Source organism: Peromyscus maniculatus, chromosome 8 (genome assembly GCF_049852395.1).
Source record: "Peromyscus maniculatus bairdii isolate BWxNUB_F1_BW_parent chromosome 8, HU_Pman_BW_mat_3.1, whole genome shotgun sequence".
NCBI lineage: Eukaryota > Metazoa > Chordata > Mammalia > Rodentia > Cricetidae > Peromyscus > Peromyscus maniculatus.
Window position 1 is genome coordinate 89,413,238 of NC_134859.1, and position 15,699 is coordinate 89,428,936.

The following is a 15,699-nucleotide window of genomic DNA, read 5'->3' on the forward strand; positions in this document are numbered from 1 at the left end:
AACTTGGCAGTCCTGCCCCAGCCTCCCAAGTAGCTAGGACTGCAGTCTTGTACCATCAGGTCCAGCTTCTCCCATCTTCCCAGGGTGTCTGTGGGCCTAGGTCACTAACTGAGGAAATGGTCTGGTGTGGTTCTCCTCTGTACAGTGTCCCCTCCCTCTACCCTACTGTTTGAAAGGCAGTCAAATGGTGTGCAGCCACACGAGGGTTAGGAAGTCGTGTTCTCCTCAGGGCAGAAGATCTCATATCAGTTAGGCTGAGTTTTGTATGGTTGGCATCTTCTTCCCCTGTTCATTCGTTTATATTGATCTGGACGCGGTTTTTGTTATCCTTTGAGCTGTAGTCGATGTGGCTATTTCTTTTGTTGCTCAGGAACTTCAGTTCTCTCCTCCTCAGCACCATCTTTCAGACCACGATTGACAGGAGCCTGGCGGGGGCAGAAAAGGTCCCAGAATCCAAGCTGCCAACCCATTATCCTCCCCAGAATGAAGGGCAGAGAGGAAGCAGGTTGAAGAGACCTGTGTGCCTGGCAGTCCCCACCCCCCAGCTGTCATTGAGCCGCTGAGAGTGAGCCCCTCAGTGCACTGCCGCAGGAGACTGCTCCCATGAGTCTAGTCACGGATGGGGCTGTAAGCAGCTGGGAGCGGCTGGCTGCAGGGAGCCTTGGTCCAAAAGGCGTTCGTGCTGTGGGCCAGGTCAGCACAGGGCTGGTTTCCCAGTGCCTTGCACTTGGACATTCTCCTCTTGTGCCTGCTGCTAATGCTTGCTCTGCCTCTAGCTCAGACCTGGGCCAGGCCATCTGGGTGGGGGTATCAACCGAACTATCTTGTGTTTTCATTGGGACACCTCCAAGCCCTGGTCCCCCCTGCCCAGTCTCAGCTAAGCCCAAACTGTTTTAGATCTTAGTTTCTTGGGTGCTTCCTTGTTCCCCAGACTAAAGTCCCAGGAGGCAGACTGAAATCAAATCCCCTGGCACTGTTCCCTCCAGCCCAACATCTGGCCCCCTGGGGACCCACCGGCAGGCCTCCCTTCTCCGCCTCGGAAGCTAATGTGAACACCTACACACTGGTGTCTCTGGAGGGACAGCTCCAGTCAGCACTTCCAGGCCTGTGAGGCCAGAGGGCAGGGCAGAGGTTAGGCTATGACTGTTGTATGCCTTAGGCAGTCAAAGGACACCCACCACTTTGGCCCTTCTTGGCCCCTCCTTGCTTTGCCAGACTCCCAACCCTGGGAACTCAGCTGTGGGTGCTCGGCCAGGCCGTCAGCAGGGCAATTAAAATATGGTATGGCTTCCAGTAGGGTTAATCACAGCTGCGTCCACAGAGGTGCCTTTCTCTGAGGAGCTTCAGACCCTTATCGGGCATGATCTCACTCTTCTTCTGGGATCCCCACCCTGGAGTGCTACCAAGAAGCTGGGAGCCAAGCACAGGATGATTGAGCAGAGGGTGAGGGCAATACCGGAAGAAGCCCAGGTTGCTGCCACCCACCTGGGCAGATAAGGAGTGTTTGCTCTGGCAGAGAATAGGGGCCTTTATTCAATGTTCAGGAGAGGCCAGCCTGCCGTGAGCCAGGTGCTCCTAAACACCGTGTCAAGACTGGCCATGCCAGGGCCTGCCCTGCAGCCCACATCCAGCATGGCAGAGTGACGTCTATGGCATGCGGACTTTGCTAAGCCCACCCAATGCCCTTTAGAACTTGAAGAGCACCAGGCGGTGGTGGCGCACGCCTTTAATCCCAGCACGCGGGAGGCAGAGGCAGGTGGAGCTCTGTGAGTTCGAGGTCAGCCTGGGCAACAGAGTGAGTTCCAGGAAAGGTGCCAAAGCTACACAGAGAGACCCTGTCTCAAAAAACCAAAACCAAAAAAAAAAAAAAGTTGAATAGCTGTTACTGCAGGGACACCTGGACCCAGCAGGCTGCCTTGGATGAGTGAGGAGGAGATTCCAAGCCATTGGGATAGTGGGGAAGGGTGGAGAACCAGGGGAGAAGAATGCCGTGTGGTGTGGGGCCAGACCAGGGAATTTGGACTTTCAGGGAAGAGCCTGGGCCAGACTGCAGAAGTTTTTAAGGAAAGTAAGGTTTTTTTGGACAGTTGGTTCTGGCAGCAGCTGGGGGCATGTGGTCCGAGAGAGACACGGGCTGGGTTGATCCAGGTTGAAGGTTTGGAGGACCTGAACTGAAGCTGGGGACAGAATGTGGGAGAGACAGATCCTGTGTGGGCCTGTGGCCAGGAGGAAGTGAAAGACAGAGGAGGAGGAGGTTGCTGGAAAGGCGGGGTGGTAGCATGCGCAAGGAGCCAGGAGGAACCCACATTGCATTGTTGAGCCACCACCCGGCCTGCAGCCCAGGAGGCAGAGGCTGGCGGACGGACATCCCTCCTCCCTGCCTTGCCCTACCAGATCGTCAGACCAGCTGATGTGGTTTCACAGCCTCATTCCTCCCCCTACAGGCTCCTGGAGGCACAGCCACTTCCTCCAAAGGGGGAATGGGTGTAGTTTGAAGGTCCCCAGTTCTATAGGTCAACCCCTTGGCACACCTCACTCAGATAGACATGTGAGGCCTCTTAGAAACTAGGAAGTGCCGGGCGGTGGTGGTGCACACCTTTAATCCCAGGGCTTGGGAAGCAGAGGCAGGCGCATCTCCGTGAGTTCGAGGCCAGCCTGGTCTCCAAAGCGAGTTCCAAGAAAGGCGCAAAGCTACACAGAGAAACCCTGTCTCAAAAAAACAAAAACAAACAAAAAAACAAAAAGAAAAGAAAGAAAAACTAGGGAGGAAAAAACTAGTCACTGAAGGTAGAGACCATGTCCTCCCTGGGCATGAGGGGACAGGAGAGGCTCGCCCGACTATCAAACCCACATGGTAGTAGCCCCTAGAGTCCAAGTGCCTCCTCTAAGTCTGGCCCACCGGAGTCTTTGCCCAACTGTGTGATCTTGAGCCAGTGGTTTTCCTGTGTTAAGAATTAAGTTCCTGGCCGGGCGGTGGTGGCGCACGCCTTTAATCCCAGCACTCGGGAGGCAGAGGCAGGCGGATCTCTGTGAGTTCGAGGCCAGCCTGGGCTACCAAGTGAGATCCAGGAAAGGCGCAAAACTACACAAGAGAAACCCTGTCTCGAAAAACCAAAAAAAAAAAAAAAAAAAAAAAAGAATTAAGTTCCTGCCGGGCGGCGGTGGCGCACGCCTTTAATCCCAGCGCCAGGGAGGCAGAGCCAGGCAGATCTCTGTGAGTTCAAGGCTAGGCTGGTCTACAGAGTGAGATCCAGGACAGGCACCAAAACTACACAGAGAAACCCTGTCTTGGAAAAAAAAAAAAAGAAAGAATTAAGTTCCTTAAGTCTGTAAAATAAGACTACCCATGTCAGGTGCTGAACTGGAATACTTAAGCTTGGCCATCTCATTTACTGACCATCTGCTTTGTATGTCCTCATTGACTGGTCGTCTGAGTAGAGGTGGGTATGAGAGTGACTGAGATTCTACAAAGTGTGGTACATGCCCGCAGCAATTGCTGTTATTTCAAATTCAGGAAGAATGGTTAGGCTGCTCAGTATTTCTCTCTGCCTCCCCTGACTGAGGTCTGTGGGCCATCCTGGGCTCCTGTCCACTTCCTCAGCCAACACTGTGGAGGCTGTGGGACCTTGGTCCGTTGTCCCCCCACCCCTACCCCCCTACCCCGGCTCCATCCTGCCCATCCATCCATCCCATGGTTGACTGCTTGGACTAGAAGGCTCACTCCAGAGAAGTGGGATCCAGGAATGACCTTGACTCAGGACCTGCTGACCAATGGAAGGGTACCAGTAGGGGCAGGGGCTGGCCCAATACCGTCTACATTAGGATCATGACTCTAGGCAAACTGTTTACCAATGCAGTGAGGGGCCTATTTATAGACTCAGCTGCTTCCCCAGCTTACCAGGAAGGGGGCAGGGTGGCTCCCCAGAGCAAGGGTGCTAGCTGGGACAAGGAACAGTTCTCTGCCTGGGTGGCACTCCCCAGACCACTGGACCCCTCATGGCAGGGGAGACCTTTCCTTTCACATCCTCCACACTGCGTGCTCTCCGCCTACAGAGAGAGTGGCTGGAGTGGGAAGACAGGAGGCAGGCTGCTGCTCATCGGAGTCGAAGCCAAAGGTACCTCTCTAGTCCCCAGGCACGGCTCACGAGGCCTCGCCACTCCTGCCGAGACCCAGCTGTCCACAATGCCCTGTTCTCTGGGGACCTACAGCAGGTTCAAATCCTGTTCCAAGATGAAGAGGCTGCCAACATGATTGTGGAGACTGTGAGCAACCAGCTGGCCTGGTCAGCAGAACAGGGTAAGGAGGACCACCTAGGAGGGCAGAAGAGGGGAGAAGTGGGGTGGGGAGGAAGGGAAGAGTCCAGACCCTACTTCTCCTTAAAGACCCTAAAGTGGGCTGCCCATCATAACCACCCATGTTAGTTCCTTCCTAAACAGTTGAGGCAAAGTGTGGATTTGGGGGTTTTGGTTTGTTTTTTTGTTTGTTTGTTTTTTGCTTTTGGCTTTATTTTGTTTTTGTGGTTGTGAGACAGGGTCTCACTAAGTAGATCAGGCTGGCCTCAAACTCATAGAGATCCATCCACTTCTGCCTCCTGAATGCTGGGATCAAAGGCATGCGCCACCACACCCAGCCTCCAAAAGTTATGTTCTTATATAATGCATACACAGCTTGAAAACGTTGGTTTTGGTTGACAAACAATTGTATATTATTTATATAGGAATACTCATATGTTTTTGATATATATATATATAATACATACAAATATATCTATAAAGAAATATATATGTCCATGCTTCTCCTATGGTTTTCTCCTATAGAAGAGAATTTTTATGAAATCCATATGCAATTTTTTTTACACTTATTGAAGTTGGGGGTACGGAGAAGACCCAAGCACCTCCTGCTGAACCATCTCACCGGTCCAATAAGCACTTTATTTTTGAGTGCTTATTAATAAGCATCGTCTCTGCCGCTGTGTTCTAGCCCACAGCTTTTTAAATCTTGAGACAGTCTTGCTTAGTAACCCAGGCTGGTTTTCAACTCCATAGCTCAGGCAGACTTTGAACTTGTGACCCTTCTGCCTCAGCCTTTGGAGTAACTGGGACTGCGTGCTTGTCCCATCAGATCCTGTCCAATATGTTACTGTTATTTGTTCTGAAACAGGACTTCTCTATGGCCCAGACTGGGCTGGGACTTCGGATCTTCCTGTCTCATGCTCCTGAGTGATGAAGGGGTTACACTCATACACCACCATGCCTGGCCACATGCAATATTATCAAGTGATTTTTTTTTCATGTAAGATCTTTCCTTGTCAGTGACCTTAAGTCCACAAAATACTCGAAGCTGTACATAGATGTGCCAGGATTTATATATAGCTACTCTACAAATAGAATGGTAGATTTGGGTACTTTCTCCTTTAAAAAAATTTTTTATTGTTGAGACTCTTGGCCTTTCTAACATGCAGATGGTATCTTATTTTTCAGCTGTAAACATTCTTCAGTGTTAGCTAGTCATAATCACAGGCCTCAAATCTTTAATCCCCTCCCCCCTCAATAGAGCAGAGCATATAAGATCACCTGGAAGAGAGATGGTGGTGCACACCTTTAATCTCAGCACTGAGACACAGGCAGGCAGATCTCTGAGTTCAAAGCCAGCATGGTCTACAAAGCAAGTCCCAGGACAGCCAGAGCTACACAGAGGGACCCTGTCTCGAAAATAAAAAATAAAAAAAAAAAAAAAAGATCACCTGGACCAGAATATCTGTCATCTGGGTATCTGTCACCTCCTGATTGCCAGGCTGACTTAGCTGATCAGGCCTGCTGGGCTGCTGTCCTCTTCCTCCTCTACCACTCCAGTCAGAGAGGACCACCCTCCCCAACAGAGGACTGGTCTCTGGTCAAGGATGTACAAGTAGCTGCTCCCCTACTAGGACCTCCAAATAAGCTCTCCAGATCACTGGTCTCACAGTGCTCTGGGATCTGCTTCCCCACCTTTTCCTGCTCCCTGCCAAACTGCCAATCAGCACCCACCCTGCATCACTGCACTCATGGTCCTTTATAACTTGTTTAGATTTATTTTATGTGCATGGGTGTATGTCTGTACACCATGTGCATGTCTGGTGCCCATGGAGGACAGCAGAGGGCATTGGATCCCCTGGAACTGGGGTTACAGGCGGTTGTGAGTCCATGCTGGGGGTTCTCTGGAAACCCAACTCCAGTCTTCTGGAAGAACGAGAAGCATTCTTTTTTTTTTTTTTTTTTCTGGGTTGCAGAAGAGGATATATTTTTCCACCCGTCTAGCCTGCCTTGTCCATCAGCTGAACAAAAACACACACAAGTGCTGCTACAAGAAGCACTCTTAATCCCGAGCCGTTTCTCCAGCTCCACTGCCCTCGGTCCTTAATGACTCAGCTATCTCCTTCAAGTCCTTAATGCCCAGGCCAACCCAGGTTTCATTGTCCTCTGCTCCCTGCATTTGGAGCCTCCCTGTATTCTGAGGTCTAGTCTGTATTTTCTTTGGGTTCTCCTGACATCCTTGATGGATTGTAAGCTCATCTTGGCCAAGATTTGTGGCGTTTTGTTTTCTGTCTCCCACTCCCTTTGTGGAGAAGAGGTTTGAGGTGCAGTCTTGCCATATTTTACTGTGTATCCCAGACTGTCCTCAAATTTGCAGCAAGCCATATTATCTCAGCCTCTGATTGCTGTCATTATAGGCATGAGCCATCATACCTAGCTTCCTTTTTCTATTCATTTGTTTTTTGTTTATTTTTAGAGACAGAATCTCATTATGTAGTTCTGGCTGACCTAGAACTTGATATGTAGAACAGGTTGGGTTTGAACTCACAGAGATCCGCCTGCCTCTGCCTCCTGAGTACTGGGATTAAAGGCATGTGCCACCATCACTCAGCCCTTAAATTACATTTTATTTATTTATTTATTTATTTGTTTGTTTGTTTGTTTACTTACTTACTTATTTATTTACTTATTTACTATTTATTTATTCATTTATTTATTTATTTTTCCTGGAGTGAGGACCGAACCTAGGGCCTTGTGCTTGCTAGGCAAGTGCTCTACCACTGAGTTAAATCCCCAACCCTACATTTTTATTTTATATATGTGGGTGTTTTGTCTGCATCTAGGTCTGTGCACTATTCATGTGCCCTGATATTCATGGAAGTAAGGAGAGACCATTGGATCTCCTGGAACTGGAGTCACAGACAGTTGTGAGCTGCATTTGGGTGCTGGGAATTGAACCCAGGTCCTCTGGAAGAGCAGCCAGTGCTCTTTACCACTGAGACGTCTCTCCAGCCCCCTTTTCCCTTTTTTTTTCCACTTTGATTGATGATTGATTGATTGATTGATTGATTATGGTCTTAAGAGGTGGAAGTCAGAGGCAAGTGCGCTACCACCGAGCCGGACCCCAGTCCCCTCTGCTGTTTTTAGTAGCAGGAGGATGAAGACCTTTATGTACTTGACAGAAAATGTTCTAGGATGTATCCCAACCTAGTAAGTTTGTCCACGTTAACCAAATACTTAACTGAGATGTTTGTGAAAGCTGACAAGCATTTGCTTTAACCTCGGCCCTTGGATCTGGGGGTTCACAGTCCTGGGGAGAACTTATGGACCCAGGACAGGCAGGCACCGCAGGCCCCAAGTCCTGCCGACCTGGAGTGGTGACTCCACCCAAGCTGTCCTGGCTTTGTCTGAAAAATACCCATCATCCCCCGAAATGGAACCTGGACTAAGTCTTATTCTTCAAAAACAAAACAATCTTCACCTAAGATTTAGAGAAACAGCGACCCCACTTCCCCGCCATGCCAACAGTGTCCACTTCAATACAGCACACTGTATCCTTTAAACAAGTTCTTGACTGTTCCATTCAAAGCCAATACCAGTCATTGATCAACAAGCCCCTCTTTCCACCTGCCAGTCCTCTTCCAAATTCAGCTCCATACACACCTGTGCACAGCTGCCATCTCCAAACCCAAGGCCAGATGTGAATGAAGAGAGCCACTGAACCCACTAGCCACTCAGCCTGAGGTTCCCGTCAGGACCTGCTCATTGGCTGGCTTCCTCCTTTGTGATTTTATAGAACAACTCCTCTATGACACATACTATGTGAGGTTTTCTGCCGTGTTTGCCAGTGCCCGGGAGTGTAGTGTTTTCTTAGAGACTGACAAAGTGTTGAAAAAGTCTCTCCCGGTGTGTACCCCCAACTCAGAACTTGAGTGAACCCCTAGTCACAGCCCCAGGGAAGGCCAGCATCTACAGTCAGCCCTAGACAGCTTCTCCATCCTGCACTCCCATTCAAAGGCCTACAGTACTGCCTGTTCTCCTCAGGATTCTGGGTGCTGACTCCAAAGACCAAGCACACGGCACCTCTGACCATCGCTGTGGCCAGAGGCTACACAGACTGCGCCCGGCACCTTATCCTGCAGGGGGCTGAGCTCGATGCCCGGATTGGAGGTCATGCTGCCTTGCATGAGGCCTGTGCCCAAGCCCAACCCGACTGTGTTCGGCTGCTGCTCACCTTCGGTGCCAAGGCCAATGTGCTGTCTGAGGAGGGCACGACCCCCCTGCACCTCTGCACGGCTCCTGAGTCCTTGCAGTAGGTGCCCATGGCCTGGGATGGTTTTGTGGGGGATGCTTGTGTGTCTGTGTTCCAGCTCACATCCTAGGAACCAGATGACCTGACAAGGCTTCGTTGTATATAAAGCACCGCAGGGATTTATGTTTTCACGCAGAGGTAGAGGCCCTCATTATTGTATTTCTGTGTATATGTGTGTGCACATGTGTGCAGGGGTCTGCAGGGGCCAGAGTAGGGTGTCTGTCGGGTGGGTCTCCTGGAGTTGGAGATATGCCACTGTGTCTGGCTTTCCTTGTACTTTGAATCAGAACCTCTATGTTGCTGAGACTGGCCTCACACTCGTGATCCCCCTGCCTCAGTCTCCCGAGTCTTGGTATTATAGGTGTACACCACTATGCTCAGCTCTCCCCTCCCACTTATTTAATTTTTAAAATTGGTTTTGTATTTGGCTTTGACAAAGTCTTTCTCTGTATCCTTGGCTGGCCTGGGACTTGCTATTTATTTGTTTGTTTGTTTTTTTTTTTTTTTTTTTTTTTTCGAGACAGGGTTTCTCAGTGTAGCTTTGCGCCTTTCCTGGAACTCACTTGGTAGCCCAGGCTGGCCTCGAACTCACAGAGATCCGCCTGGCTCTGCCTCCCGAGTGCTGGGATTAAAGGCGTGCGCCACCACCGCCCGGCGGGACTTGCTATTTATGCCAGACTGACCTGGAAGTTTTGGTGATTCTTCTGCCTCTGCCTTCTCAGTGCTCAGATTACAGGTATGTGCCACCATGCCTGGCTCCTGCTCATTTTTGCTTTTATTTAGTTTTGTTTTGGGCAGAATCTCGTGTAGCTTGGAAGATGATGATGACCTTCCACTCCTGATGCTCCTACCTGTACCTCCTCAGTGCTGGGGTTCCAGACATGCACCACCATGCTCAGCAACCAAAACCAGGGCTTTGCACGTGCCAGGCCAGCTCTCTCTTAACTGTGTTGCATCCCTAATCCTGTTGTCGATTACAGCAGGATCTCACTGTGTAGCCCAGACTGCCTCACATTCTTTTTTTAAGATTTATTTAGTTATTATGTATACAATGTTCCATCTGCATGTATGCCTGCAGGCCAGAAGAGGGCACCAGATCTCATTACAGATGGTTGTGAGCCACCATGTGGTTGCTGGGAATTGAACTCAGGACCTCTGGAAGCGCAGCCAGTGCTCTTAACCATTGAGCCATCTCTCTAGCCCCAGCCTCACACTCTTGAGTGATCTTCTCGAACCAGTCTTTTTTTTTTCCCCCTTGAGACAGGGTTTCTTTGTGCAGTCGTGCCTGTCCTAGAACTAGCTATGTAGACCAGGCTGGCCTTGAACTCAGAGATCCGCTGCCACCACCAGGCCTGGGCACTCTTTCAAACACAAGGATTACAAGCCACACCCAGTATCCTTTCCCTTTTCACAAGTGGTGGTATTTACTCTTTTACAGATCAGTTCAACAAACTCAGCTGGCAGGTAAGGACTCCAGACACTGACGGCCAACAGCCAGAGGTCTGCCTCCACTAGCTGTGGGTCAGTGATAGACCCCCCCAGTGATGTAAATTTGCCAGCCCTACTCAGGAGGCTGAGGCAGGAGGATTGCCAGTCTGGTCTATATAGCTAGTACCTGGCCAGCTCGGGCTACATAGTGAGACCCTGTCTCCATAAACAAACTTACCAGCTTTACCAAACTTCTCTGGTGCTTAGGACACAACTGAACTCTCGGTCCCTACACACAAGCATCCTCCCACTGAGTCTGTCCTTTGGAATATAGTGAAAATAGTCGTTTCCTGGAGCCCCACAGAGTAAGCTTTTTTAAGTGCTTCTTACATTTGGTATTAGAAGTCAAAATAGGGCTGGAGAGATGGCTCAGAGGTTAAGAGCACTGGCTGCTCTTCCAGAGGTCCTGAGTTCAATTCCCAGCACCCACATGGTGGCTCACAACCACTTGTAATGAGATCTGGTGCCCTCTTCTGTATACATAATAAATAAATAAATCTTGAAAAAAAAAAAAGAAGTCAAAATATGTCAACAATTAGGATTGACTGCAGAATTAAACTTAGTAGTTTGTCAGAGGTGCTGTTTACTCAGCTCTTGGCCACTGAGCACGTGTATCCATGATCTGTATTGTATTTGGGGGAAGGATCTCCAGTTAGGGTTTCACTACCATCCAGCAGCTGCTTTTGCCTTTTCCATTGTAAACTACCATTGGCTGGGCTGGAAAGACGGCTCAGCCGTTTAAAGGCTAGGCTCACAACCAAAACTAAATTACCATTTTTTTTCCATTGGCAATTTAGTTCAGCTCATGTTCCATCACCACAGTAGGTAATAGCACATTTGCTGTAATGGTGTGCTGGGCTATAATTTTTCCAGGAATTCAGAGACTGTGAAGCAGGTTCCCTCTAAAATGTTTTGTTTGGTTTTGCTTGTTTTCTCTAAGGGAAAGGAGGGTAAGGAGGTCCCCAACCGCTTTCCTGGGCCGAGGGAACACAGCCCGTTTGGGAAGAGTAATCATCTGTTTTTGGAACACACTTTAATATTCCACGTGTCAGAGTGTACTTAGGGGTGGGTTTTCCAGATCTTGCCCTATCAAAATGTAAGGAGATCAGGAGCTGGGGCCGTTGCTCAGCTGACAGAGTGCTTGCCTACAAACATGCATGGAACTTTGCCTTTGATCCCCAGCGCCACAGAAGCTGAGCTTTGTGGTGCAGACCCATAACCTCAACAAGTGCAAAGAGGAGGCAGAAGAACCAGGAATTCAAGGTCATCCTCTGCTGCATAGTGAGTCTGACACTGTCAGGATCGCGGTGCGGCTCAGCAAGAGCTTGCCATCTTGCCTGGGTTTCCCACCAGGCACAGAAAAAGTAAATCAGTTCAGTTCAGGCCGAACTCTCCAGATGCTGCCACATCCATTAATGCTGTGTGCTCTTGGCTGCTGCACTAGACTGTTCTGGGCTTAACTGAAAACTGAAGTGCTTCTGGCAGCTTCTCCCGGCCCCAGAGCGCTGGTGTTTGTAATGGAGTTTCTGTGATCAGATGGGAACACTAGGCCAGACCTCCAGGCAGAGGTGTGTGTGGGAAGGATATGGGTGGTGACAGCAGGCCTTAGGGTCCTCAGGATTTGCCCGGGTCTTGCATCCTGTCCGTAGGTGCGCCAAGTTGCTGCTAGAGGCCGGAGCATCTGTGAATGTGGCATCACAGGAGAGCGAAGCCACTCCCCTGCACGTGGCTGCAGCTCGTGGCCTGGAGCAACACGTGGCTCTCTACCTGGAGAATGGTGCAGACGTGGACCTGCGCACCAGCCAGGGCGAAACTGCACTGAACGCAGCGTGCGCTGGAGCAGAGGGGCCAGGTAGCTGCCACGAGGCGGCAGCGCGACAGCTCTTGGAAGCCGGGGCTGATCCCCGGGCTGCTGGTCGCAAGCGCCACACACCACTACACAACGCCTGTGCTAACGGTTGCGGAGGCCTGGCCGAGCTGCTGCTGCGCCACGGGGCCAGCGCTAGAGTCACCAACGGGGCAGGCCACACACCCATGGACTGCGCGCTGCAAGCGGTACAGGACGCCCCCAACTGGGAGCCCGAGGTCCTCTTTGCAGCGCTGCTGGACTACGGGGCCCAGCCTGTTCACCCTGAGGTGCGCTGGGAGGGCCTGAGGAAGGAGATGCCAACTGGAAGGGAGAGCCTAGGACAGAATTTCCTGACTGGAAGGGTCTAGGAGGTCAAAAGCCTCCCTCAGTGACTAGAGATCTATCCCCATCTTGGCAGAGGGGATAGGGTGTCCAAAGGTAGAGAGTCAAGGAAACTGAGGCCAGGGGCTTGGGGCATGTGTGGGCGGGGCAAGGGGAGGCATGGGAAACATGAGGGGGTGTGTGGCAATTTATATTAGCCAGCCTGGGGCTTGCCTTATTTGGGGCAACATGCAACTCCTGGGTTCCTATTTTGATTCCCAGATGCTGAAACACTGTGCCAACTTTCCTCGGGCCCTGGAAGTCCTGCTTAATGCCTACCCATGTGTTCCATCCTGTGACCCCTGGGTGGAGGCGGTGCTCCCGGAACTGTGGCAGGTATGGCCACTCCAAGGGTCGAGCTTTTTCCTAGCGGGCTGGAGAGGCCAGAGGGAAGATAGACCCTGGGCAGAAGAGGGTAGGCAGTGAAACCCCCCCGTTTCAGGCCTCCGTTTACAGCAGCCCACAAAGATCTTTGCTCTCCCTTACTGCCCAGGCCCTTGCTGATGACAACCATCCTTTTATCAGTCAGCTTTGACTTGGCGGGAAGTCCACCAGCATGTCTGGGATGGGAGTGGCCACAGACATGACTGAAATCCAGTCCCCAATACCATGGCACTGGGTCATCAAAATCAGGGGTACTGGAGCGTCTGATCCTCCCTTCCTTCCGGTCTAGGAACATGAAGCCTTCTACAGCTCTGCCCTACGCATGGAAAACCAGCCAAGACGGCTCCAGCACCTGGCCCGCCTGGCTGTGCGTGCTCAGTTGGGTAGCAACTGTCGGCAGGCTGCCGCCAAACTCCCACTGCCCCCACTGCTCAGAGACTACCTGCTGCTGTGTGTGGAGGGACAAATCCAGTGAGCTCCGAGCAGGCCACCTCCATCTGCTCCTACACCCAGGCCTGGGAAACCAACCAGTACCTTTTCCTTTGCACTTAGCATGGCCTCCAGGGCCAGCTCGTCCCTCCACTGACATTTAAAGCCACCTGCTGATCTTCAGGCCTTCTCAGCCTGTCCCCAAAGAAACCTTTCCCCCACCTACCACTCTCATGCATAAGTAGATAGATGGCCTCTTCATCGACCCCAGCTACAAGCAACTGATCCCAGGTGCAGCTCCTCCCTCGCCAGCCAGATGCCTACTCAGCCCCCTTCATAGTGGCAGGCCCTTACTTGGACTTGATGGCGTAGATCTCTAACCCCAGTACTCAGCAGGCTGAGGCAGTAGAATTGTGAGTTCAAAGCTAGCAAGATCTTTGGGGCAGGGGAACCCTGCTTCTTTGCCTTCTTTCCTTTTTTTCAGAGCTGAGGATCGAACCCAGGACCCTGCGCTTGCTAGGCAAGCCCTCTACGACTGAGCTAAATCCCCACCCCTCTTTGCCTTCTTTCTAGCCCAACTCTAGATAGAACTAAAAGGGCTATTGTACTTGTTTTTTCCCAAGCGCTAGGCATGGGGCTCGGGGTATGTGGTAAGCAAGTGTCCCACCACAGAGTCAGACCCCAGCTCTTAATGAAACCCATGTCTCGAATGGATGCTAGAATAATCTTTTTGTGTTTTGTTTTTGTTTTTTTTGAGACAGGGTTTTATATAACAGCCCTAGGTATCCTAGAACTCACTCTGTAGACCAGGCTGGCCTCGAACTCACAGAAATCTATCTGCCTCTGTCTCCTGAGTGCTGGGATTAAAGATGTGCGCCACCACCACCACTGCCTGGCCCCCTGAAACCTTTATGATGTGTTCTCCCTTACTCCCAAGTGTTGCATGGTATCTTAACTGTCAGTCACTCTAGAATGGCCTCTGGGCCCAGAGAGCTAGAAAGCTGTCCTCTCTTATTTCGTCTGGCCCTAGAGACGAAAAGGTGTGACCACTCACATTTAGGGGGAGGCTTTTCAAGGCAAACCAGTTGTATGAATGCAAATAAACAATTTGTGCACAGAACAAATGTATGGATATTGTTAGGTTTAAATGTGACTGAAGTTTCCATCACTCCATGTTTATTCTCCTCTCTGTGTTCTTCTGGGGCTTCTACCTTTTCTGCCTTGAACAGGTATTACTAGTGACATGAAAAAGGCTACAGACCCCCCCACACACACACACATACACACATGGGAGCCTTGTGGTAACTATCCCAGGAGAGAATAGAGGGGCTTATTTGACCTTTTTGCTGGGGACACAGGGATCTCAATCACAAGATGGCATCACCCAGCAGACAGCAGAGCCACATCAGGAGCCCCGGGCCTGCTTCCTGGGGCCTCTGCCCTGGTTCAGCAGAGTAGGAACCACCTGTTTCTGGATGGAGGTTTTGCTTTAGTTCCACAGAGCCAAAGGTCTAAGACAGTGGTTCTCAACCTATGGGTTGAGACCCCTTTAGGGATCGAAAGACCTTTCATAGGGGTCATCTAAGACCATTGAAAAACAGATATTTATATTATGACTCATAACAGGAGCAAAATTACAGTTATGAAGTATCAAAGAAAATAATTTGGGGGGGAGCTTGAGACAGGGTCTCTCTACATAGCCCTGGCTGTTCTAGAACTCCATTTGTAGACAAGGCTGGCCTTGAACTCTCAGAGATCTGTCTGTCTCTGCCTCCAGTGTATACCACCACACCCAGCTTCAACAAAAATAATCTTTTTTTTTTTTTTTTTTTTTTCCCCGAGACAGGGTTTCTCCGAGTAGCTTTGCGCCTTTCCTGGAACTCACTCTGTAGTCCAGGCTAGCCTCGAACTCACAGAGATCCGCCTGGCTCTGCCTCCCAAGTGCTAGGATTAAAGGCGTGCGCCACCACTGCCCGGCAACAAAAATAATCTTATGGTTCTCACCACAACATGAGAAACTATTAAAAGGTTGCAGCATAAGGAAGTTTGAGAACCATTGGTTCTAAGAGAAGAAAAGGAAGGCTTCCCAGTCCTTGGCCTGAGTAGGAACCTTGCTCCAGGGAATGATGCGAAGTTTCTGCCCCATTATAGCAGCAGGCAGGCCCTAGCCAGTCTAATCTCTTCTATCACGCCTTAAACCACAAAATACCTACTTGTTGCTGTTGTTTTCTTAAAGATGTAGTGGTCTATATGTATTACTTTTGTGACAGGCAAAGAGTTTCCAGTTACAAAAGAGCATGAAATATTAAAAGAACAGAGGTTAGGGGTGGCTTTACTTTGTTTTACATTTGTGTGTGTGTGTATGTGTGTGAATTCATCAGAAGACAACTTGTAAGAGCTGGTTTTCTCTGTCCACTCAGCAGGAGCCTTGCTGAGTCATTTTGTTGGCCCTAGGTTTGTTTGTTTTACATCTGTGTGTGTGTGTGTGTGTGTGTGTGTGTGTGTGTGTGTGTGTGTGTGCGTGCGCGCGCACCACAAGTTGGGGGAAATCTGCAGAGGCCAG

General features: G+C 50.3%; 1 protein-coding gene and 1 long non-coding RNA gene across 3 annotated transcripts; one reads left to right on the forward strand and one right to left on the reverse strand.

Annotated features, from left to right (window-relative positions):
• Positions 1 to 201: 201 nt before the first annotated feature.
• Positions 202 to 8,237, reverse strand: LOC143267017 (uncharacterized). 2 transcript variants are annotated; one of them, XR_013041912.1, is made up of 3 exons: positions 7,957 to 8,237; positions 3,899 to 4,311; positions 202 to 425 (listed from the first exon to the last, which is right to left on the reverse strand). It is a non-coding gene; the product is annotated as an uncharacterized LOC143267017 (long non-coding RNA). The 2 variants fall into 2 exon arrangements; XR_013041911.1 differs by lacking the exon at positions 3,899 to 4,311.
• Asb16 (ankyrin repeat and SOCS box containing 16) lies at positions 3,997 to 14,260 on the forward strand. The gene is made up of 5 exons (XM_006970607.4): positions 3,997 to 4,297; positions 8,338 to 8,605; positions 11,743 to 12,229; positions 12,546 to 12,659; positions 12,997 to 14,260. The coding sequence occupies exons 1-5, from the start codon at positions 3,997 to 3,999 to the stop codon at positions 13,180 to 13,182; spliced, it is 1,356 nt and encodes a 451-aa protein (XP_006970669.1). The 3' UTR covers positions 13,183 to 14,260.
• Positions 14,261 to 15,699: the final 1,439 nt, after the last annotated feature.